Source organism: Lepisosteus platostomus, chromosome 2 (genome assembly GCF_059453375.1).
Source record: "Lepisosteus platostomus isolate fLepPlt1 chromosome 2, fLepPlt1.hap1, whole genome shotgun sequence".
Classification (NCBI taxonomy): domain Eukaryota; kingdom Metazoa; phylum Chordata; class Actinopteri; order Semionotiformes; family Lepisosteidae; genus Lepisosteus; species Lepisosteus platostomus.
Genome location: NC_142612.1, coordinates 65079913 through 65105008, shown reverse-complemented (window position 1 = coordinate 65105008; position 25096 = coordinate 65079913). Strand labels below are relative to the sequence as shown.

Here is a 25096-nt window from a genome sequence, read left to right as displayed (position 1 = left end):
TCAAGATCTCAAGATTGTAGCAGAATTAATCTAGATTCCTATGAGTGCCTATTACAGTTAAACATATCATTGACTTCTGAGATGAGTCCAGTGAATAGAACAATACAAATGATTACAGGGGGGAAGGGAAAAGTCTGAAAAACTTTAAAGACTGCTTAAATCAGAGGAATTCTGACTGGTCTCAAGAGATACCCGAGCATGTAAAGCTGCTTAAATGAGAGTAGAACTTGAAAAAGATGTCATGAAGCTAAAATGTACTCGAAAGTCACACCATGAAAGGTGAATCACTCGTAGAGAAGGTGATCTTTGCGGTTCACTACATCAACAAGATTTTGACATGAACGGATTTCAACACTTATCGACACATACACCCTTGCATTTTTGTCAAAAACTCAAAATGTTAAAGCTATTTAGCAGAATTTGGGACCTACCCATCCCAGTGGCAGTTGTCATGTTCAAGGGAGTAGGTGTGTGTGTGTGCAATGTCCCTTGCTCTTTGTTTTGCTTGGGGTATTCTGACCACTAACCTAAATTTGAACAATAAACTAATTTCACTTAAGAGCTGAGCCAACTGAAGCCCACATCTCTGGAGGTAAAGAAAAAAATGTTAAACTCCTTCCCTGCTCAGCACATACTAGGGTCCACCACCTCAACAGAAGGTTGATTTTCTCACTCTGAGACAGAATTCTATTGTTCTTTGTTCAAGAATGATCATGTGTTCAGCCTCTGATTTAATTAGTATACAGGAATTTAGGCCCATTCTGTCTGCTTTGTACTGCAGTTTGTGTTGACACCAAATAACCCAGACTGTAATAACAGTGGGCAGCCCTGTGTTTGAATATAAAATATTTTGTGGGTAGGCTAAATCTTCAGAATATTATCAAGTCAGCATGATGAATTATTCAAAGTCTATAACTTGTATTACACAGCCTCTGGTACTGTAATGTCCTGTTACATATCTCAAAAGTGATCGGTTATATTTTAATCAACATATAGGACTAATATTGCATATTAATATCATGTTATAGGACAACTGTTGTCTCACTCACTTTTTTTCTACATGGCTCATTAATTGGAAGTAGCAAAACTAATAATTCCAATAGGCACACAAAATCCCATTAGGTCTTCAATACTGGATATCATGTATTTTAGCAATAGCAATCTGCTCTAATTTACTTTGCATTCTGTAAAGAGTCATGAGCCTCATCAGCAGTGTTGGCATAATGAAAATGAATGGATGAATTGGAGAAACATTATCTGATTTCTAGGCTTAGATCGATCAAGATTGGGAGGATGAGCCCTCGGTGGCACATTGTTTCTCCTTTAATGAATTTGCTCAATAGAGGCAGTTTCTGTCTCCATGCATACACTCCTTAGCAACAATGCATCTTACATGTATTCTTAGTCTTACCCTATAATTAAAAATAATTGTAACCATTTGGTTTTCTATTATAAATGCAAGAGTTCAAATCACCAATAATATGGTACAGGAAAAGTGGGTCCTCCAACCTCTTCGTCTTTTGAGAGTCTTAAAATAATGTTTACAACATGGACGAAAACATTTGTTTAAAATCACCTTTATTTCAAGATTCTCTTGGTCTCTTCCATACAGGTTTTAAGGAATCTGCATCAATCATGATTTTTGCAGAGGTTAAAAAAAAATCACTTTAAAAGTCTGGCCGGCTTCAGTTTGAATATTGTATCTTTTTTGTGTCTTTTGATTCCTTAAAATGGTCTGGCATGGTGTGACATGACCTTTAAACCAGTGTTTAATCCATTAAATATGTACATAGAAACAGCACAAAAAAGCAACACTCACAGGGGATAAAATCCACATCACAATAAGGAAAAAAGACCACATTAATTAAATGCTTGAAATACAGCTATTTACAGGTCCCTAGTATGGCACGATGTCTTAATCTGTTCATGTTCTGTTCAGACTGCAGGAGTGAAGAGGTCAGAGGGCTTGAAGGGGTGGGGTAGGGTGGGGATCTTGACAGAGGCAGGCAGGGGCAAAGTGGGCAGCGACACATTAGGGGTTTAAAACTAAGATCTGGAAGCACACCATCATGCTACCATGAATGCCACCTAGCTCCAACCCCCTTGTACAAAGTGGTCTTGTGTCCCAAAATGGCAGGTCCAGCTGATTCAAATTAAGTGACAACACAAAGTTGGCATCGTGCGCGCCTCCTGCACCCGCTATTCGGTGACCTTCACCCTGAAGGTCACCCGGCCCAGGAATTTGTCACGTTCGTCGTCATTCCTCAGGTCTGAGCCCTCAATCTTGCACTCCACGGACAGTTCTTTATTGTAGTCGCTGCCTGTCAGGTTGAGTTTCACAGCCACCAGAGGCTGCACATAGTTTTCCTAAGGGAAAAAACCCCACAAAAATGATTCGCTCATTTAGTTTTTGGAAATACGTCACTGAAATGGACTGGTGCTCTTCAATTAACCTGGGTGCGATTCAAAATGTGTTTTTTTTCCTATTATAACGAGTGCGGCAATGTCATATCAATGCTGCACAATAAAGATCATTTTTCACTTACAGAAAAAGAATCCCTGCGTGGGTACTTACATGAGCTTTCTTTCCATAATAAGGAAAGTACATTAAGTCAAATTTCCCTTCAACAGGAAAATAGTTCATTTGAAGACTGTTTTCTTTCTGCATTGAAGTAAACAAAAAAAAAAAAAAATTAGTTTGCAGCACTGGTTATATTTATAAGTAGATCAGACACATCAGGAATCCTAATTTGAAGATTAATGATTGCTGTCATAGAACAAATATAGAATTATTTATACAAATCACTTTGCCTGCTGAGTGTATTAATTTACAGTGGTTAACTATATTATGTAATCTGCTCACAGAGATTCATAGCAGAAAAATCTAGGAGAAACATTTAATCAGATTTTGTTGAAATCAGGAATGTAGAGAACTAAAGCCCTACATTTTTCTCTGAGTTCTTAATCCCAATTTAAATGCTTTGACGTTAACCAAAATAAGACAATTCCTTTGAAGAACTAGTAGTGTTTGTCTCTCATTTTCATAGAATGGACAAGCAATCTGCCAAAACATTGTTTTAATTTAGACCATTATAGAGATTCACCTAACACGTACTAGATGGTGGTGGTGGAGGGGAGTCCCCGTTACCTGTAAAGCGCTTTGAGTGGAGTGTCCAGAAAAGCACTATATAACTGTAAGCAATTGTTATTATTATTAGATACACAAGACTATAAACTCGCTGAAGATCAACTGTGTCTATTTGGCATCTGACAAAGTAAAGGACAATGTTACTTCTGAATGATAATTTTGAATTGGATTTGATCTTTTGACATCTTAAGAGCATCTGAATGCAGATGATGCTTCTGTATTATATTTAACAGTCATCTTAATGTAATTTCATATACATTATCACAATGAGCCACGCAGTTATAACGTGGAAATATAACCCAAGCCACCATTCACGAGGCATTTCCATTTGTAAACATGGACTCAAGCTCCTGTCACGAGTTGTATTATGCTGGTTATACATCAGGAAAAATACAGAACTGATGCAAAGTGACATATTTATTTACTCCACTTTGGCTCAGCTGCCAGTTAAGCCAAGATGAAGTAACACAGTAAAAGGCACGTCAAAGAGCAAACAGAAACTCCATCGATCCCCCCTTAAAGAAGTCAAAGGACTTGTTTGTTTTTTATTTATATTCCTACATTCCTTCCACTTGTTTCTTAAATATGCTGGCCCCATGGCAGTAGGAGACGCTACAGCTCAGCTGTGGGGAATAATGCAGACGAAAGCTGTACGACAGATAGCTGAACAGCCGCTGGTGAGAGGTGCCAGATCCTACGGAAGAGAATCGTCACCCTCCCTACACTTTTGGAGCCGAGATTTCTGCACGCCCTGTCCTCACCATTGCCATGGCTGTCTATGCAAGAAACCCACTTGGAGCCAGCATGGAAATTCGAGGCTTGAAATGTAGGTCAGCATGGAGAGCAGAGTACAAAGCTAACCCTGTAGAGAGCAGCAGCCATTTCCATACAAAAGTGCAGTTAGAAAAAGAAACTGATGTTGATGAGTCATCCTGTTATGAACTAAATCCCCCTAGCTTTCCAGGACTGTTCTCCTGTAGAAAAGACGATTCTTAATTAACTAGGCAGTATTCTTCTCCTCTAAATTAACAATGGGTTTTGGAATGAGCACAAAAGGCAAGACAACTAAGACGAAAGAAAAAAAAATCTTTAAACACAGAGACAGCAAAAAAATGCAGTTTTAGATTTGTTTTCTGAAGAAAATGGACGAAACAGCAAGGGACATTTATTGTATACCTTCAAAATCATTGCAATTCGCAATGTGCCACAGACTTAAAAATCTATTTCTAACACAAAATCTTCCCATGAAATGAATCTCTTGTATGAACATCTGAAAGTTGCAATCAGAAAGCTAATTAATTCATAAGAGGAGACCTTCATCACCACTGAAGTGCAGCACCCATGTGGGTGATGTTCGGCTGCCGTTATGCGCCAGCAGCCCCACTATGCAGCAGATCTGGTGAAGAAGAGAGAAATTGCCTCATCAATTAATTAAAGGTGCACTTTAGGGTGGCACGATTGTATAAGCCTACTCTTATGAACAGTGCCATGAGCTCTATAATGGCTCAGATGTTGGTTTTATGTCTTATTGAAAGGACAGCACAGGGTCTCTTGTCTCCATACTGGGACATCGGTTTAAAAATTCTGTTCTACAGGGAAGATCCCCACCTACTGGTCTCCCAACACCAATTTCAGCAGCACAACAGCTCTCCTTAGAGGTCTCCCTTCCCATTACTGGCCAGGCCCAGCACTGCTATATCTATCATATGTGTATATATATTCTGAAATCAGCTGAGGTCAGGCTACAAGATGGTAACACCTCTGTCAATCAACTCCTCAAATTAAATAAAAAAAAACTCATCTCAATTTGCTTTGGTTTTGAAGGTATACAATATATAAAGTATGAATGCTTGTTTAAAGCTTAAACAAAAATGCACTGCATTACACAGGGACTACGAAAGCACTGCGGAGATTGCATAGCTGGAGGAAAGTCTTTAAGGAAATCCCAGGAAAATCCAGGGGAACACATGGCACTTGCCTCATACCCACCAGTCTTACTACTGGCTAAGGCTCTATTTGCAGCATGAAGAGAAATAAAACAACAAACACATGAAAACACACAAGACGAAAAGTAGTGTGACAAGAAATTAGAACACAAAACAATTACCTTCTAATATAAAAAAAACAAACATTTAAATCCACTTTTTTTCAAAATCTCCACATGTTGTACAGTGCATTTGCTTTGCATTAGCACGCATAAAAAAAAAGAGTAGGTTAAGTGTTTTTGTATGGTGAGGTTTAGCTGTCTAGTGATTCACATTTCTCTGAATATAAAGAGTTCTAACCCTGTGATTAGCAGAGCCCATACCTGATAAAGAGCTAATTCATTGGAGTCCCAGTGAAAGATTGAGTTATCTCCCAGTTTCCAATAGGAAAAGCGATAAATGAGCCACACACATTCCATTGGGTTCATATCTGGCTATCGCCCAGCCCACACTCATGGCCTGACACTATCTTCCATCTGATTGACTGAAATCCAATTACAGTACCAGCAGCTTGTGCAAAGTAATGCAATGATACTCTAAATGGATTTTGCCATATTTTCTCAACAGTTCTATGATGTGTAATTTACTCAGACCAGGTAATCTATTTGCTCAGGAGACAGCATATCATTTTATCATCTGTTGAAAACAAAACTGTAATGTAAAATGACTGTACATATGATATATCCAATAATTCACAATACCTTGTTCCCTGGGATTGTTTATTTACTCAAATCAATCTGGAAATAATAATCATATTTGGATATACATAAAGGTCTGCCTGATTAGAGATTAATCATAGGCATTCGGATTGCAAAAAATGACAGTAACTTCTTTTCACATTAAATGAATACAGTGGTGCTGGTGCAGTAAAACTGTCAGCTGCTATTTTCTATTAAGTCAAACTGATCACAAAAAACAGTCCTCAGCCTCACATATGGATTACAGATCTTGAAGATACTAAATATAAAAACATAAACCATTTTTATTGTTATATGATTTTAAAGAACATAATGTTGATCATTTCAAATGATGGGCACATTAATATTCATACCAGCAGTTCTTTTTTACGGGTTACAAGATTGGATAGTAAGATACCGATTTTACTTAATGTTTAAACAATTTTTGTTTCAAAGTCTGTAGACAATGTTTTACAAAACTTTCATCTAAAGAGGAATACAGTCAGCTGGTGCTTATCTTAAGCTCCTTTGCTTAGGTATAAGTGAAAAAAGAAACTTGTGTACATTTATGGATGTACACAAGTTCCATATTAATGCCTACTGCAATTTCTTAGAATATAGTTCCAAATATTCATGCGTTACTGTGCAGGAAGCCATAAATGCCTTCGTGATTAAAAAAAAAATCCACGGCAAGATTTTTCAAAGTCACTTACCTTAGCAGTGCAATTTATGAAAGGACTCCCTCGTGGCTTAAGTCCAATAATCTGAAAAAGAAATTAAATCATCAATCCATCATGTTTGTGCTTTTTGTTAGTTTAAAATTAATCAGGTGCCTTCGTGGGGCTCAGCTGGTAACGGCGCTTGTATTTGGTTAAGGTTTGTGGTCAAGGGTACGAATCTGGGTCACGTCACTGGCCAGCTGTGACCAGGACTCCCCAAACAGTAGCTCACTACATACTAGGTGCCGCCAAAGGAAGGGTTGTGATTTGTGAGTCAGGACTTTCTTGGCACTTAGCAATACAGTGCCCCCTGGGGCCTCTCAGATGCTGGTGATACAGCACGTAAGGGCCAGGCCTCTCCATCAGGCAGGACTCAACCTCCAGTACATACAGTATCAACAGACGAGTGACTGGGAAGTGGGCAGGTCGGCACCGTCTCCCTCCACTCCCTCATTCTCCCTCTGTGTGGCTGCAGGCTGCAGAATTCACAGCCACGAACCGAGCCAAAAACCACCCAACGGTAGCAAAAAGTCAATGGTGAATCCAAACTTTAAAAAACATCAGGCCCCACGAACGTTTCTCGAATACTCGTAGTAAAGTGGTTTCTGGAAAGGACAAGTCTGTTCACCATTGTCTGTCTGTTCATAAATGCATAAAGGTATGTTTAAAGGTATGTTTAAATACAGATCAGTATGCTCCTCGGTTCAAACATGAAGCACTCTCAAATGCGTTTTAATGTCTTGCACCCGCTACTGATGGCTTGAAGTCCTTCTGAAAATCTCATCTGAGTTTCTTTAACTCAGAGCGATTCTCTTTATCAGCTCCTAACAAACATCTGACAAACATCCCTGGGTTTCTTCTTTTACTTTTTAACATGTTCTCATATTGATCATTACGATGCCCATGAACGTAATGATAATGCTGGTGAACAGGTTTTCCTTCTAACCAACTTCATTTCAGTAAGTGAACTGATTTATTCTTTAGCCACTACTAGAAGACGCCTATAAAACCGCAGCGCGGTGCAGTGTCATAGACTCACGGCTGACAGGGAACCATGGAGGGCAGTGGTACTCACTCTGTTCATTTTCACCAGTACGCAAGGTTTCCCTTCTGCATACCCAAAGGTGGTGTCCGGCAGTCCAGAGCAAAGGCCCAGGGAACTACGCTTAAACTGGCACACTTTCTTCTGAGTTTCCATGTCATCCTGGTCAAAATAAACCCCAGGTGTACAGACAACATTTTTGTCCTGTTCTGTATCATTATACTCTGGAAATTAAACAAAAGACCACACACTTTAATTAGGCAGTAAGCTGTATTATGCAAATATCGGGTTGATTGCAGGTGTTTTTTTAATCTAAGGTGCCTTTTCATAATGTACGTCCAAGGACCAACATTTGTCTCCTGCATCACAAATGAATTTTGTCTTGTGTGAAAGAGAAATATCAAGTTTTTAAGAGTAATTAAGGTAATGTCTATCTTTAAGACTTAATTATTACTGATATTTGAATATGTATGATTACTTTCATAACAGGACCAGAATAAAGAAGAATGACTGTTAATTACAAACTTTTGCCTAACATCTGAGAAAAACCCTGCTGGTTGTTTCATTTGCATCTTAAAACTAAATTATTTTACACATCATTTTACACATTAGAGGTGTTAAAAAACAATGAAAGCTATGCACTTGTTTTCAAAAACCAGAAAATAGACACTAAAGAAAAATTAGTAATGTGCATAAAATACAGAATATTTCCTTACCGACAAAGGGCAAATGATCTTTAATTTCAATTAAAAAACAGAACCTATTCAATGTGAATTTAAAGGAGAAAAACAGAAGACTATGAATGATCACTTACGCTGTAAGAATGATTCAAGATGCTGGACATATTGGCGATAGTTTAAAGGATCTGATCTGTTAAAAAATATATCCATTTCTCTTGGCCTTATAACCAAACCTGAAAAAAAATACATAATTGTAAATGATGTATTTACACCATTTGCAAATAAATTACTCTTTTACTCAAGTTTTAAAAGGGGGAAATGCATGTGTTAAGATTTGCAATACTTATCGATCACCACCCATTTTCTGTTTATAGGAAATTACAAAGATGTATGCATCTTTACAGTCCATTTTCCTTGTCCTTATGAAAAACAAGAAAAGGCATTTTGTCATTTTCACTGTTCTATATTTAAAGGAAAAAATATTTTTGCAAGACATAAAAGCTGTAGAAAAGTTAGAACAATGGTAACAAATAATAGTAAAGAATCCAGACTGATTCAAATACACTGTGAATACACTTCACAGACACTGGTTTCAAGATGCATGTTTTGTCTCTCAATGTGCTTTGATGCTTAGCCCATGGATATATTAACCACTTACAAATTAAAAGGGAAACAGTAAAAATAAAAAATAGGTCAGACCCACACAACTCAAAAATACTCTATGTGAATGAAAAGACTATGAGTCCATTCCACAGGACACTATACAACGAACGGCATGTCTTAATCACTGAACATGCACACAGATGTGGTGCTTCAGATAAAGTTCTTTGTGTTTGTTTTCCTAGAAGTGTTTATAAATTTGTGCCTTGTCATTTTCAATTAAACCCACTTAACTGATGTTTACAGCAGGGGCTTATACTGTAATTCATCTTTATATATATATTGTGCAAGCAACATGTCTCTTTACCAAAACAGATTATCCATAAATTTTACAAAAGGCAACCCCTCTGGATAATTAAAGAGATGAAGGATATATCCTTAGCAATAATTTCAAGAAGACAGTCCAGTTTTTCCCACTGCAACAAATAATGTCCTAAGGAGAAACTGGAGGAACCTCTAAGTGATTTTGCAGGTAGCGGAGTATGTTTGTTTTTCTAGTTTCACCTCATGGTGCTTAAGTTAACACGTAGGTGACACCATCACTCTGAAGAGCTGTCAGATACAAAGCACTATCACTGATCCAGAGAGCCCCCTGTGTTAAATGACTTCCCATAAGCCAACTCCAGTCAAAGCATGCCTGAGATTCTTTGTGATGGGACTGGCTCAAAAGCCACAGGGGAGGGCGAGGTAAAAATGACACAAAGACTTCCTGTGTAATTTCTACAGACATATCGTCAGCTACAAAGCAAAGGCCGTAGTTTTCATTTTTCAGGAAAAACATGTATTCGAAAGCCATATAGTTTAATTGCAGCTACCTCACTATATAGGTGGCAAGATATTAAACTTTGTTAAAATGCCAGCAGCCATATCACTCTGCAACTCACAACTGGCAACCCACTGAAGCTGAGCAGGTGTGAGCCTGGTCAGTACCTGGATGGGAGACTTCCTGGGAAAAACTGTTGTTGCTGGGTTGCTGCTGGAAGAGGTGTTAATGGGGCCAGCAGGGGATGTTCACCCAGCAGTCCATGTGGGTCCTAATGCCCCAGTACAGTGACTGGGACACTATACTGTAAAAAGGTGCTGTCCTTCGGATGAGATGTAAAACTGAGGTCCTGACTCTCTGTGGTCATTAAAAATCCCAGGACGTTTCTCGAAAAGAGTAGGGGTGTAACCCTGGCGTCCTGGCCACATTCCCATTGGCATTTAAATCATGGCCTCCTAATAATCCCCATTTATGAATTGGCTTCATGACTCTGTTCTCCTCCCCACTGATATCTGATGTGTGGTGAGCGTTAAGGCGCACTATGGCTGCAGTCGCATCATGGGGGGCTGCACATAGGTGGTGATGGTGGAGGGGAGTCCCCATTACCTGTAAAGAGCTTTGAGTGGAGTGTCCAGAAAAGCACTATATAAGTGTAAGCAATTATTATTATTATAATTAAGTTTTATTGTGTAAATCTTTGTGCTTTTCATCTTACATGTACACATATTGGCTTGTGGGCCACTTCATGCACCTTTGAAGTACAGCTCCCACATGGGCCACATGCAGCTGCCTTTATGTGCCAGCAGCAGGAGTGAGCAGGAGAAACCCAGGCCCCCAGCGCTGAGAGGTAGCAATACTAACCACTGCGGCACCAAGCCACCAGACAACATTCATGTATCGTTAAATCAGAGAAAAGAAAATATGTTTGAACATAAGTTACTGTACACATCTATTTAACATTCTTATTATGGCTATATACCATGTCACTGGTTCCAAATCCCATTTGTTCTGTTTTTATTGTTTCTCAGTACCATTCCTGTGTGCTCACTGGTAGTGAAGGAAACAAATGTAAAATATTGTCATGAATTTAAAAAATTGTGGTAAAATTGTCTTGATATGTCTGTAGTACTTCATCTTTCATCTTTCCACATCTTTCAAATGAAAAGTAAAAACAAAGCCCTAGTTCTTAGTACCTTTACAGAAGCAGTTCTTATAAATACACTCACTAATACTGACAGAACACTTTGCTTACAAGCATCAGATGATTTATCGCTATTTTAGTTTTTATTAAACTGCATCTTGATCTGGGTAAAACTGTTTTCTTACAGGTGCTTGAACAACACAAAGACTGTATGGAATAACAGTCAAGAGCCAACAGACAAATGTCCAACGTGTGGCCAGAAGTAACAGATTTAGGTCTCTCATCTTAACATTTGTAAACTAAACTGTATACGGAGTATTAAAAAAAATCACTCTAGTTTTCTTAGTAAAACATGAATAAATAAATTATACAGATTCTAGAAATTGTTTTAATATTTTGGCTTCATTTTGATGAATAGATTAGATGACTGACCGTGATACAAGCGCTTACTCATCTCATTAGTGACAGAGTTAATTGGAAACAGGTGACGATGTGATTCAACTTAGCAGAAATAAAGAGAGAAAAACACAGAAAGAAAGGAACCAACATGCCCTACTTAGCATGAGAACAATGTCCCTTTTGAGGCTGGATTTTGTCACTTCAGACAAAACAGACACTTCACTCTTTAGCGACGAATCAGGGTTTTTTGTAGACTACCCTGATGGCTATGCGATTGTGGTGCAGATGTTTGGAACTAAATGCTAATTGCTGTTTACATGCAACTAAAGTGTGGTCTGGCCAGGAGTCACTACAGAACTCCACTTCCCTGCAGGCTCAGCCTCACATGACAACATTACAACAGGACAACACATGTCTTCATGCTGCCCGTGTAACAGCAGCTTACTTGCAAGATCAAAATGAGAGGATGTGTGACACCTAGAGCTCAGAGACCAGTGAACAGGCACATGCTTGCCCAGGCCCTGTGAGAGAAACGGGACAGAAACCCACAATACAGGAACAGCAACCTGGTGTAATTACAATACAGCATCACAAATGCATCTTAATTGCTTTCATTGGTGCTACACGTGCTATTAAACTGTGACTGTGACTTTCACATAAACCCCTACAGATGACAAATGTTCATCAGCATAATGATTGCCTGCTCAATATAATGTCAGTACACATGCTACAAAATAAACTGTCATCTTCCTAACAATTTCTTTAACGATCATGTCAAATGGAAAGCTACTATCCCAAATAAGATCACTGTTGAGCAGGATTCTAAACTGATCTACTAGGAAAGTAAAAAGGAGTGTTGCACTGTAATAGACACTGATTTAAAAAGTTTTCCTTGCAAGACATGCTGGCCATTTAAAACTGCTGTTATGTCAGTGCAAGAAGCCCCACTGACATCCCTTGTGCACTTGCAGGCATATTATTATGTTGCCTACAGTTGCTTTTCTTCAAACATCTAGTCCACTCAGTCCGGGACTCATTAACATGTGTGAATCACTGCATGGCAGCAATGTCTGAATCACAGCGGAGAGCCAGGCCTGCGCCAAGCTTGTAGCATCAGATGACAGGAATTCTCAGTCTGGGAGTAACAACAGGCAAAGCTGTATTTCACGATGACTCCAAGACCAAAGCAGTGCAAGTGCAAGTGCAAAAGCATGATATATTCTCTAGCGATCAACCAACTATCTCCTCTCGAAGGCGGTTCAGTTCGAAAGGGCCTTTTTTTCTTCCCATCTGTAAATTGCTAGCCCCTTTACCCTTTTTTTTTTTGTTTTTCACACTGTGACGATTTCTCCCTTGCAAGTTGGAACTTGTTTCCATGGCCCCCAGAGCAAGAGACTCCCACTGCGTCGCCTTGTTAGGCCTGAAATGTGACAGAGGCCTACTGTGGGACATCACACCACTGCGGCACAATGAAAGGGTCTTCGCACGGCAAAGAGCTCTGAGCCTTTCAGCAAGGTCTGCTTGGAGCCCTGTTACGTGATACACAGAACCTGCTAATCCTGTCCTTAAAACCCCTTTTTGGCTCTCATGTTCAAACAATATGAAACTTTACAGTGCCTACCAATACAGGTCTTTGTGACGATCAGCTCCTTAATATAGGGAAACAAAACAACTGTGGATCCATTGAATAAAGAACTGAAAGTCTTGCTAAGAAATTAAATTTACAGCTCAGTAGTTGGGAATCAAAAATATCAAATGAAGAGTCAATATTCTTTAGATACGGACTGTAGGGATAGGCTTAACATTGAAAGACAGAGTTGAATGAAATGATAATTTCACTATTCAGATGGTGTTTTCTAGAAGGTGGCATGACACAGACTGAGGTGATTTACACTTAACAGCTGCAGGAACAGCTTTGAACCGACTCAATGGCCATTCATGATAAGTTACAGAAAATATTGTTTTGGTTGTCTATTATTCTAAATAAAACAGGGATGTTCCCTGTTAGCCAGCAGCCATATCACCCTGCAGCTCTAAACTGGCTACCCACTGAAGCTGAGCAGGGTTGAGCCTGGCCAGTACCTGCATGGGAGACCTCCTGGGAAGCTATGGTTGCTGCTGGAAGTGGTGTTAGTGGGACCAGCGGGGGTCCTAATGCCCCGGTATAGTGGCGGGGACACAATACAGATGGGCACTGTCTTTCGGATGAGAAGTTAAACCGAGGTCCTGACTCTCAGTGGTCATTAAAGATCCCCGGGCATTTCTCGATAAGAGCAGGGAGTTATCCCGGTGTCCGAGCCAAATTTCCTCCCTCAGCCTTTACTGGAGCCTCCAAATTGTCCCCATGTATGATTGGCTTGCACTTGCCCTGCGATGCCCTGCCTTGCGCTCATTGCTTGCTGGGTAGGCTCTGGATTCCCACAACACAGTGGGGTATAAAGCGGTTTGGCAAATGACATGACATGTTCCCTGTTTGCATATGGTGATCTTGCTAGATGATGCCTAATAGAGGTATCTCTTGTAGCAGCCAAAACATTTAATTGAAAGTTCTGATTGCAGCTAAAAGTACTCAGCTCTGCAATGGTCAATACATCACTATGTGCAAAAAAAGGTTAATTTTGCAGGTTTGTTTCATTGGACACAATTCAGCTTAAACACCTTCTAAAATTAACAGCTGTTACCTGTAAGGTTGCGTCACACAAGAACCTGACAATAAAATCCAAATGAAAATACAAACCTTCCCCCAAATCAATCATTTTTCATTTGTACCCACTATTCATGTTCTATTGGTTAGATTCAAACTGCCCTGAAAAGGTAAATAATCACTTTCTGCAGCTTTAGTGAAGAGGTCATTAAAAACATCTGCATTCATTCCAGCATGTTCTGTGTCATGTACAGTGCAAGAGACATTACCTGGATTAGAGACTCTGTCGCGGTACTTTGGAGTGTAGTCATCCAATGTCTGAAGCATAACCCACATAGTGAGTGTGAACAGCCCGGCTAGGAAACCATAGAAGACTAGATAGAAGAGAAGGATCAGCGCTGGGGAAGAGAAAGAGAGAATAAATTACTTTGAGTCCCGCCCATGATTAAAAAGACACGCTGGTGTTGAAAATAACAAATGTTATCTGATTACATGTACAATCATCATTTGTCTCCCTTTTAATTCCTGCCCTGTTTCTAAATGTCATCACAAGCCACAGTACAAATGAATGTGATGAACTCTCTCCCAGTTGTGGTAATATTCAATTATACAGTACAGATTAAATAAAAAATGCAATGTTCCTTATGCTGTGTTTTTTTGGGGGGGTTGTCCGTGCAGGCTTTTATTAAATCCCATAGTCCTGGATGCATAAAAAGCTATACAAGTAAATTCATGACAGTGTTTTCAAACCTGCATCATGTTTCTTTTTCTTAGTTTTGCTACGGTTTCCTTTGGCTTAACTACTTTTTATTACCCTGGCCCATGGGAATCCCAATCTACAGTATATGACAGTAAATGTGTCTAAAGAATGTCTACAATGGTATACTGCGGTTCACTCATTGTCTGAAGGTCCAAGGACATTCAAGGCATACCAAGTGCAGCATAGCAGAAACATACATACTGTATTGTGAGGAAAACATTTAAAAGGTGAATACCCTGTATTACTCCAAGTTGAGTAGATATAACTCCCAAACAGTGGTTAGGAAAGAATTAATCCCAGATAAAGAATTTGAAAACACAACCTACTGAGTAAAAGGTGTACCGTATCAGCCTTATCACCATCTACTGTAGGAGGAACCAGCTGTCAGTCTTTAATATCCTGATCTAAACCTGACAGCTGGGATCCTCCCTGTTTAAACCTGTGCTCCTTTTCAGCAGGGGTGTGAGGCAGCCAGAGAGGCCGGTGAGAGACTGCACGCCAGGGCTCGGTGACAGAGCCCGTCTCGGAGAGAGAGGAACCATGAGTGTAACACAATAACCCAGATGAACGAGTCTATATCCGACGTCGTGCTGTGAAGCCACCAGGGTCCTGCCTATTTGTAAAATAGACAAATTCTGTGATAAGAATAAAAAGAGAGCTGTTGCACTGTAATGCATTTTCTGGCCACAAGCTTGATCATCTTAACTTCTTTACCAGACTGTAACATACACATAGTAGTAATGTTTATTTACTTCCTTCACAGTATTTGCCACAAACAAATAAAGCCTTAATAGACCCTCTTTTTTGCTCATTCAGTGACAAATCCGGACACCTCAATGTTTAAACATGCCGCCACCTTAGATTTGCTCTATCATAGCTTCTATCATAACTTGCCTACTGGGCAGCGTGAAATTCACATCAGAGGCAAGGTGATTCAGAATGCAAAGAAGGTCTCGGTATTAGAATTTGGAGAATTTGTATCTGGACATTCAAAAGCATGTAAAACAAGGGCAAAGAGGAAAATATATATTCTATCGCATGTCTAAGCACTTCACACAGAGAGGCATATAACACTTTGGGTTTTAATCAGCAGCATAATTCTGTGTGAAGCTCACTCTTCTAACAGCATTTTAGAAGTCTCTCACAATTAGAAGGGACAGAATGAGAACAATCTTTCGTCTACACAAGACTGTGTTGTACTTGAATGTAAATCTCTGCAGGTGTTCATTCTAGCATATAATCCAATACGAGCTCATATGCACAGGAGTGTCATTGCAGAAACCAGAGGCCTGCCTCGGAGCTACAACAAGAGAACTAGTTCACATCGTGGGGATGGGTGACATGCGATGAATGTGTGTAGGTGGTAGTAAACATATAGTATTCCTTGGTTCCCTCCTCCTCAAAAAAGCCTACAAAACTCACAAAGAGGGCTTTAGCACCTATTAGATTCCCATTTCTTCTAACTAGGAGTTCATGTAGATACTGTTTCCATTGTAAAGGAAAGTTAGGCGGTACCACGACCTTGAAAAATCCGAGATGTTCCAAATGAAAAGAATCCCGTTTTTCATTCGGCATTTAGATGTAGAGGTTGGCCAAGTTCAGTAACCAAAGTTCACAAAAAAAACAGTTTTCTCACGCAACGGACAGTCTCCACACATGTACAGCAGGATGCTTTGAAAGCTATTCTATTTAAACAACTGCATCAGGAAATCTGTGCATGATGGAAACGATACCAGGGGTAAGACTGCACATACCAAAGGTTTCAGAAAAACCACCAAGGCCATGAATGGCAGCCACAAGCAGTACAAATCAACAGTTTGTACTGTTATTATCCAGTGCAGCTTGTTCCCTATGTTCCTGTTCGTGCACACACCCAAATCCATCGTCCCATGGAATGTGCATGGCACAGCCGTCACAAAACTGTGACACGAACAGACCCGCCAGCTTTGCATGCAACCAGAATTTACATCTACATTTTTGATCCATTTTTATTAAAGTCATCTTCATTAAACTCACCAGTCACTCCTGTCCCCTGGCTGTTTTGTTACTGTATATCTCTGTAATGAAGAGAATGTCTGAGAATGGAAAAGAATTCCCGTGAAAGGCACAGGGGAGACAGGCAATGACACATCCACACCCTCTAGATACACACAGCCAACACGACCATCCAACTCGCTTTAACCAAGATGACAATATGAGATTTTGGCTGGCAGAATCAAAACATGGTTGTGTGTCACATTCCAAATGCTTTTTGTGCAACCATTTACATGTAATGGATTATTTAAAAAACAACAAAAACATTCCAATGACATGCTCTCAGGAATGCCTTTGTAGGAAGGCACCCATGCAAGCACAATATTATGACAAGTCCTTCAGCTTGAAAAGCTAATTCACATCTAGTGACACGTATGCAGCCGTCTCAGAAATGGTATTAATACTGAAAACTCACATTCTCATTTGTCAGCTCTTCAACCGTTTCAAAATACTGTCCTCAATATAATCTTGGGATCCATCCTGTGTGTTTGAATATCACATTTTTTCCACCATGGTGATATCTACACACTAAACAGATTGAAAAATATCAGAGCACAGCATATTTTCAGACAAAATAAACAACGAACTTCATTTAGGGTGGCATGATACCATGATGAAGCTGTTTGGTCCTGAAGTCAATTCTTGCCTGGAGTGCTTTCTGGGTGGAGTTTCTCCAGGTGCTCACGTTTACTCCCCAGATGTGCTAGCAAGGTGAAATGGTGTTTCTATATTGTCCACGCGTGATTGTTTGTACAAGTGCCCTGCAATGGGCTGTCCAGTCCAGGGTGCTGTCCTGTCTTATGCCTAAGCTTTTGGGATAGTCTCCAAATGACCCTCACCAGGAATAAACAGCCATCTGATAATGGATGGATGGAAACTTCTTTTAGTCCACTGCTATTACGATCAGCCTTCTCCGTGTTACCAAGGAAAGACACTTGAAGAACAAGGATAATATTATCTAGAGGAAACACTTTGTTCTCACGTGACAGCCATGAAGTGTTGGCCTTTTCAGAGAAAGAGAGTTTAATTATAGATGCGTTTTTCATTTCTTACAGTCTCCACGGTAAACCGTGGCTATAAATAGCAAGTGGGGGAGGACAGTTTTGTTACAGCACAAAGAATGCCTAGAGAGGCTTTTTTTCCCCTGTAGGATTAGAAAGCTATAGATTTTTCCGCAGTGGGAGATGTGAGTCTGAACAGCCTGCTGTTCCATTGATTTCCAGAAAGGTGAACAGAGGAATGGTGGAATGTACAATTTTCATACCAGTCTTACTCATTATTAGATCCTGGACTTCTATCCTCCTTTCCGCGCAATTCATTATTTCATGAAACATTTAGGCGTGGGCTATTCTCAGGCAAGCTGTCGTGAGTTACACAATGCAGCCAGAACTCAAGCACGTTTGCAAATGCTACGTTGTGTAAAAGTCATGCTTTACCTCTTAGCAACTGCTTATTAGATAAATCAAAACACGAGGTATCTTTCTAGCACACCTGACACATATCAACACACATTAACAATACACTATGAATCTCCCTGGTCAATTTTAAATATCAAGCAGGCATATTGCTATATATTCTGTTGAAAAGGCTTTTTTGGTATAAAACACTCATTAACAACTCAGTAAACAAACCTTCACCAATGAAACCTGTCAGTACAGTCTATTCTTTGTAGCCTCAAGTCCTAACCTAGGTACCATTTTGCCATTCACCTGAAGTCCTGAGTGATTCCGGCAGATGGCACTGCAAGTCAGAAGACCGCTCCACAGTAGCTGTGTGTTCACTGAAAACTAGGAGGACCCGGTGAGACCTCTATTAGGTGGCCTCGTGTGAGGAATCCCAGCCAGATTTGTCAACTGATGTCATCGCAGACTGAGCTCAAGCCACATGTGTGACCAGTTTTACTGGATGAGCCCTTCTGGAGCCCCAGGAATTCTTGGACACAGTGACTCCTTTATTTGTAGAAAAAACTCTAATGTGAGGCTTTTCACGTCACGTGATGTGAGAGGGACTGGGTTTTGTGGAGCACATCTCGCTCAGCTCTGGTGGGAGTAGGGTTGGGATCTCGCGCCGAAACAGCGACCCTTGTGGCTTGCCAGGGGCTAGCAGTTAGCAAGGGATGCGCCTGTCCTCCAGGCAGGCCTGAGCCTCCTGCATGTGGCTGTGGAGCCCCTAGTGTGTGAAATGATGAAACGATGGGCTAGAGAAGCCTGTCTGTACTTCCTCATTTCCTTCGTGCAATACAACAGCACTTGCCATGAGCCTGCAAGCGATCAAATCATTATCCATTCCAAACTGGACAGAGTGCAAAATATACAACCTGTCTCCATCCTCTCAGAAAACCTGAAACATGGAAAAATCTTCAACCTCAGGGGAAAGGGCTCTGGGCCTGAAGATTTATCAATCTACAGCCATTGCAGGAACTGTTCAAAGTTGCTTATACTAAACTGAATTTATTTCTGTGTTTGACTATATCTGTGAATGAAGTCGTTACACCAAGCAAGTTATATATTAGTGAGGAAAAATATTTTTCCATCTTCCACTATTTTCTAACCACTTTCTCCAATTCAGGGCCCTGGGGGAGCCTGAGCCTACCCCAGCAAGCTACAGCAGCAAGGCAGGGTACACCCTGGACTGGAAGCCAGTCTACCGCAGGGCAGACACACTCACAGCAGGGCCATTATTCCCAGAATCCTTTAAAAATCTAAATATAAAAAATATAAAAAACTATTTCATAAATATCTGTGTATTACCTCTTATATGTGATGCTGTCGCCAACAAAAAAACATAACAATGCCTTCTAATCATTTGCAACTCACAGGAGATGGAGTCTGTGGCTTTGATATTTAAGATTAAAGGGTTTATTCCTAAGATTCAAGTTTTTATGTTGAAATTCTAAAACAAAATTCATTTTCTTCAGAAAATAGCATCAAGACCATATTCACAAAAACACACTTTTTTCAGCTACCTAACAAGACAATACACACATGGTTTTATAGTCACAAAATGCTCACAGAAGCCTGAGATAAGTTCAATTTAAAATTAAATGTTTTTCTACAGTACCAGACACTAATTGGATGAAGATCAAAGTTAAAAATATCAGAGACTGAAGTAAACAGTATTAGATGATGAAGAGCAAGCTGGGTGGAATTCATTTTCAGACATTACAGAAGTAGGCCTTAACTGCTTGTGCACTACCCAGCTGTTCATTCTACCTGGAAATTTCATTGGCTGCAATACTACTGCCTAAATTAGACACTGATGTTGTAATCTGCTATCTGTGGATTCATAATACTATACCATGCTTCAGAATACTTCAGATTCGCATTTGTATTGGAAAATACATAACTGAAAATGAAAAGGGGAATCCTTGTGTGTGTTTTTTTAATCTTTTAATCATTCTGCTCACTTACAGTATAAAAAAGCAATGGTTTTGTCTCTCCTGTTTTGGAAAAGCATTTTGCCTGGGTTTTAAGATAAAGGAATGCCTTATCTCCAGTTACAGTCAGTAATGTACAGTTGTCCCTGTCTCTTAAGCCAAGACTTCACTTTACTGCATGCAAATGTACTACATTTGACTTCTACTGTACGTTAACTACATTACCCACTTTTGCTAAAAGCATTCAGGCAGTAAGAGATGTGTGAAAATAAAACTAAAATAACTGGATAAACTATCAAGCAAAATCCTAAAATGGAGGGCTGGTAAAAATATTAAGGCTTGATAAAATCCCAGTCCACATTAGAACAAGAAGAATAATGTGTAAAGAAACAGACCTTTCTGCTCTTAAAGCTTTCTGTTTAACAAGTCATGATACAGGGCTTCACAGAAAGGTTAGGAAATGTTATTATAATGTTCTATAAGACCTATTTCATATTAACAGAGAATATAATGATCACTAACACCAGCTGCGAATCTAGTATAGTATAATGTATCATACTGTTTTATTTGCTAAAAGTGTGGTATCTTGCATTGCTTGTGTTACTGTCTAACTTATGGCATTATACCAATTTCTCTTTATAGTGCAATGTCCATGCTGAAAATCATTCAGTTCAGAAATTATTTTTGACTGTACGGTGATCATAATGAAATACGTCAATTATCCCTAAAAAAAAGCAAAAACTGAGCATTCAACTAAATGCAGTTTGGCCTTCAACATATCTCATAACTGTACTAAGGGCAACGCATGTGAGTGCTACAGGGTACATTTCACACCTGTGCACTGGCCAAAGTATTAGGAATGCCCACAGAATGTTTGTCCTTCAGAATATCGTGAAGAGGTTGTGGTGTGCGGCCTACAAGGTTCTGAAATATCTGTAGCCTGATAACTTACTTGAGAGGCCAAGAATGTGAAGGAATAATTGCCCTACAATTCCTACATGTCTTACATTACACAGTAGTGTAGTCTTAAGTAGTCTTAAGAAAACAAGAAAGGTTACAAGCGAGAGGAGGCCATTGGGCCCATCTTGCCTGTTATCTGGCCATTTGGTAGTTAGTAGCTGATTTATGCGTGGACGTCATGTAGTCATTTCTTGAATGATGGCTGAGTGTCTTGTTCCATAACCCCATGACCCTTTCTGTACAGTCATGTCTCCTGCTTTCCATCTTCAATGCAATGTAAGATACTGTATAAGGAAAACCTACTTCACCATTTTCAGTAGGACAGAGGGGTGGGATAGTTCAGGTTAGGAAAGGAGATTATTGTCTCATGTGACCCATAAGCTGCCTTCCAAACAAGAGAATTTATTAAATTGACTGGTGTTCTTAATGTTTTAGCACTTGAATGTAAATGACACAACCTTAAATTTAACCTCTAAAAAAATAGAGTTGTCATTCATGAATCTGGACACTTGCTAGCTTGTGTTGTTTTAGAAAGAGGTGGTCTTCAGTCACATAAACACATACGTATAGCTTAAAGAACACCGAGTTGGAGCTTAGAATACACCTTTAAAACACTTTTGCTGTTATAGCTAACTGCCTTTCATAAACAGTCTTAGCACTAAACACTGCAAAGAACAATAAGAAGTACAAAATTTCTAATATGTTCTATAGAAATTATGTAGAAACTGTATTTTTGATTTGTAAAAGGCTAAATTTACAGTTCTATAAACCTCCTATCTAAATATAAGTCTTCCTTTTGTTTCCATTTACATCTTTTCAGCACTTCTTCCCTTTATGTTAATTTGTCATTTCAATGGTATGATTCTGATATGTTTCAATGCTCATATTACCTAATTTGGGTCACACCCTCAGCATTTGAAACCCCAAGGTACAACACCATCATAGAAGACAGACTTGGTCTTTCTACAGTTTTACAGCAGACAATTCAAATGTAAGATTCTGATTCTCTCCTAAGCAAAATATCATCCTAATTTCTACAGTACTTCAATGTCTATTAAGCGGAACTAAGAAAAAAAGACCATCATTTTGCATTGATAATGCCACATAACTGGGTTATTGTGTTGTGTGAAAGAAGTGCATCATTGACACATGACTGCACCTATTTGGAGTTACTGCTCTTTTCAGTCATGTAATACCCTGTGGTAAATCCCATGCCTGGTATAATACTCCCTGTTTATGAAATCCTCCATGTGCAATCTACTTTGATTTGATGCCAGTTCATGAAGCTACACAGTTTGAAAATGTTTCAAGACATATACTGTATGTGTTTTATACATGTCAAAACAATGCAAGACGGTTGTTGTCGATAACAATCATGGCTTAAATTGTCCTAGGCAAACACTGTTAACTATTTATATCTTTTGGTTTCATCTATCTCCTTTCTGGTTTTCCCATTCTTTTGCTTAGGGTCTTGCCCTTGTACGTTACTTGTTTCAAGAAAGGCATCTAAATGTCATGGAAAAATACTAGAATATACTGCTACTGTACTTTTTCCCCTGTAGCAGTAGTCTGGTCTGACTGCCTCTTCATTTTTTGAGCTTATCCTTGGTGAAGAATGTATCCACACTGACATTTCGTTTGGGGGTAACCATCTTTACGCAGATAGCATTACATCCGAGCCATGTGCTAAAGGCAGTTGTTACAATTCCTCTCTTCCTTTCCAAACCAAATCTTAAGACAAGAATATTCACAATGTGTACTATGTAAGAACCACAGCATGCCTCTTAACAAGCACTGTGGTACCAGCCCCATTGAGAATTCTGCAGGGGGAAAGGGAAGTGGTCTTGAAATAATGAGGATCTCACTTTTAAAGAAAATCTATTTGAACAGATAACAGCTGCTTAGAATAGTGGTCACAGGTTCAAACCTTGTTGCTATGTACTTTTGCAAGGTACTTCACTCAACGACTACTCGAGAAAATGCCCTGCTGCAAAAAGGGTCTCCGAGTCGCCATTATAAGTAGGATTGTCAAGTTATCAGTTGACGGAGTAAAATAAAGAAATACAAAACACATCTAACCGCAATGGGACGTCAATTCAGACTAACTCACAGGAACTGTAACTCAGAATTCGAAACATATACAGTATCTTATCTGCATCAATCTTTATTTTACAACGTCGCACTGCAATGGCCTTAGCATGTTAACATCGGAATGATTTCTACCCATTCCTTTCCTAATAAAGCAAAGAGCTCACTTGGAATAATTAAACAACGATGCTATCAGAAACCTCAACAGTAACCGTGAGGTGCCACAAAATATGGTTTCAGCTTTGCTGATCGCTCGTCGCTAATTGCACTGAATGTAGTTGGAATCCCAAGGCGATCGGAGAAGTGGAAATTTCCTCTGCAAACAGTGGGATCCAGAGATCTCATTTAAATTTCAAATGGATATGGAGCCCACGTCACAGCTGTGGCTTCAGACTGACAGCAGAAGGAGGCTGGCAAACGCAAAAAGCAAGTCTTTCCGAACGGTCACGATATCTCAAGACAAGCTTTGAGAGCGCCCCAGCAGCAGGCATTGCTAAGGAATTCCTGTGACTAGTGTAGAACCTTTGATCAAGTAGAAGTAGTTCGGTTCTTCAAGAAAAAATAAATACCGTTCTTTGGAATCTGGATATCTACAAGGAAATCTATCAAGGAAAAGAAGACAATATTCAGAGTTTACGGTGTTTATTTTTGTAAATGGCAAAACAGTCACTGAATTCGATACCTATAAAACTGATTAAGGATTGTGTTTAACATATTTCAATCACCCATTCCTTGATAACAGCCGATTCACAAGACAAATCGATAAAAAATGACTGTATTTCACTACTGCGTTGTACTGTACCGTATTCCATGTATTTGCTTTGCATTATTTTAAAATAAAAGCCACCGACGAATAGAAATCTTTTCAACTTATAACTGATGAAAGGACCGACTGTCGTCCTTTTACGAGGTGGGGGGAAAAAATCTACCTCGACGGTTTTCCTTGGCCTGGTAGTCACTATTCGATTAATGTCTCATCAACACATTTATAATGGTAACAACTGTGTTAATTCTCAACACCGAGGCTGATTAGTAATCTTTTTGTAAGAACGTGACTACTCACAGGTGTTTTCAATACCATTTTAGAATGAAGAGTGGTGCCTTTATAAAATCATAGCCTACAGTACATTTTGAACTTCACGGCGGCACAATAATGTAATTCCTGTTCAATAAACGCTGTCGAACCATGCATTCCACCCAGCTTTCCTGATCTGGATACAAATTAAGACAGCATAGGTAAGACAGAAGGAATGTGAAACGTAACATCGTTCCCTAGAGACATTAATTGTTTTAATGATCATATTACTTAAAAAACTAAGAACTGCAATGAACAGCATCTATTGCTAGAATAGCTATAGCTGTCTCTGCTGCCAGAGACGGCTATTTTCCCCAAGGGGGGAAAATGAAAACGTAATTTCTATGCATCTCTAGGGGACCGAAAGGGGGCAAAATACGTATTTATTACCGCATATATTTCAAAACTGCAAGCTAAATACGTAGCACAGTTCAATTTTTAAGTATCGTCCTATGTATTTACCCGTGTCAGAAATGAATGAATGACGAAAACGGGGAAAAAAGAGCGAAGAATTTTGAGGCGACAGTTAAGAAAAGCAGGAATACAGGATTTATTTCGCTTTTATGCACATGCATCATCGTTTCCCGTTATTCTTTAGCTTCCCCAAAGTCTGGTCCTTACCCCAGCTGCTGGCGGTGCGACCCATAAACTCTCCACTCCGCGGATTGTAGATAAAATCCTTCCAGGTGGACTGGTTCTGTTCTGCGGGCTTCTCCTCCTTGTTCGACATGGCTGGGCTTGGTTTTACAAAGGGAACGCTGTCAATGAAGTGTAGCGAAATAAAGCGTGTATGTGTGATTACGAATGATGGGGGCGCCTGTGTAGTGGGGATGTTTTATAATAAGATTCTCTGACGTTTTTTAACAGGCGCAGCTCCGCTGTTGTCCCCAAGTCCACAGCCTCACCGCAGCAGCGAACCAAGTCAGAGCTGGGCTGCTTTGAGGG

The 25096-nt window shown here is 39.6% G+C and overlaps 1 protein-coding gene across 1 annotated transcript; it reads right to left on the bottom strand.

Annotated features, from left to right (window-relative positions):
* Positions 1 to 1561: 1561 nt before the first annotated feature.
* atp1b3a (ATPase Na+/K+ transporting subunit beta 3a) lies at positions 1562 to 25096 on the bottom strand. Its single transcript, XM_088613388.1, has 7 exons — positions 24773 to 25096; positions 14128 to 14256; positions 8386 to 8484; positions 7605 to 7795; positions 6524 to 6574; positions 2576 to 2662; positions 1562 to 2367 (listed from the first exon to the last, which is right to left on the bottom strand). The coding sequence occupies exons 1-7, from the start codon at positions 24879 to 24881 to the stop codon at positions 2200 to 2202; spliced, it is 834 nt and encodes a 277-aa protein (XP_088469514.1). The 5' UTR covers positions 24882 to 25096; the 3' UTR covers positions 1562 to 2199.

Excerpts from the sequence above, each read along its gene's own strand:
- atp1b3a (XM_088613388.1), bottom strand. The coding sequence starts at position 24,881 with ATGTCGAACAAGGAGGAGAAGCCCGCAGAACAGAACCAGTCCACCTGG. Across the intron at positions 8,485-14,127 it reads CGACAGAGTCTCTAATCCAG|GTTTGGTTATAAGGCCAAGA; the intron begins GTAATGTCTCTT and ends ATTTTTTTTCAG. Across the intron at positions 2,368-2,575 it reads ATTATGGAAAGAAAGCTCAT|GAAAACTATGTGCAGCCTCT; the intron begins GTAAGTACCCAC and ends TTTTTCCCTTAG.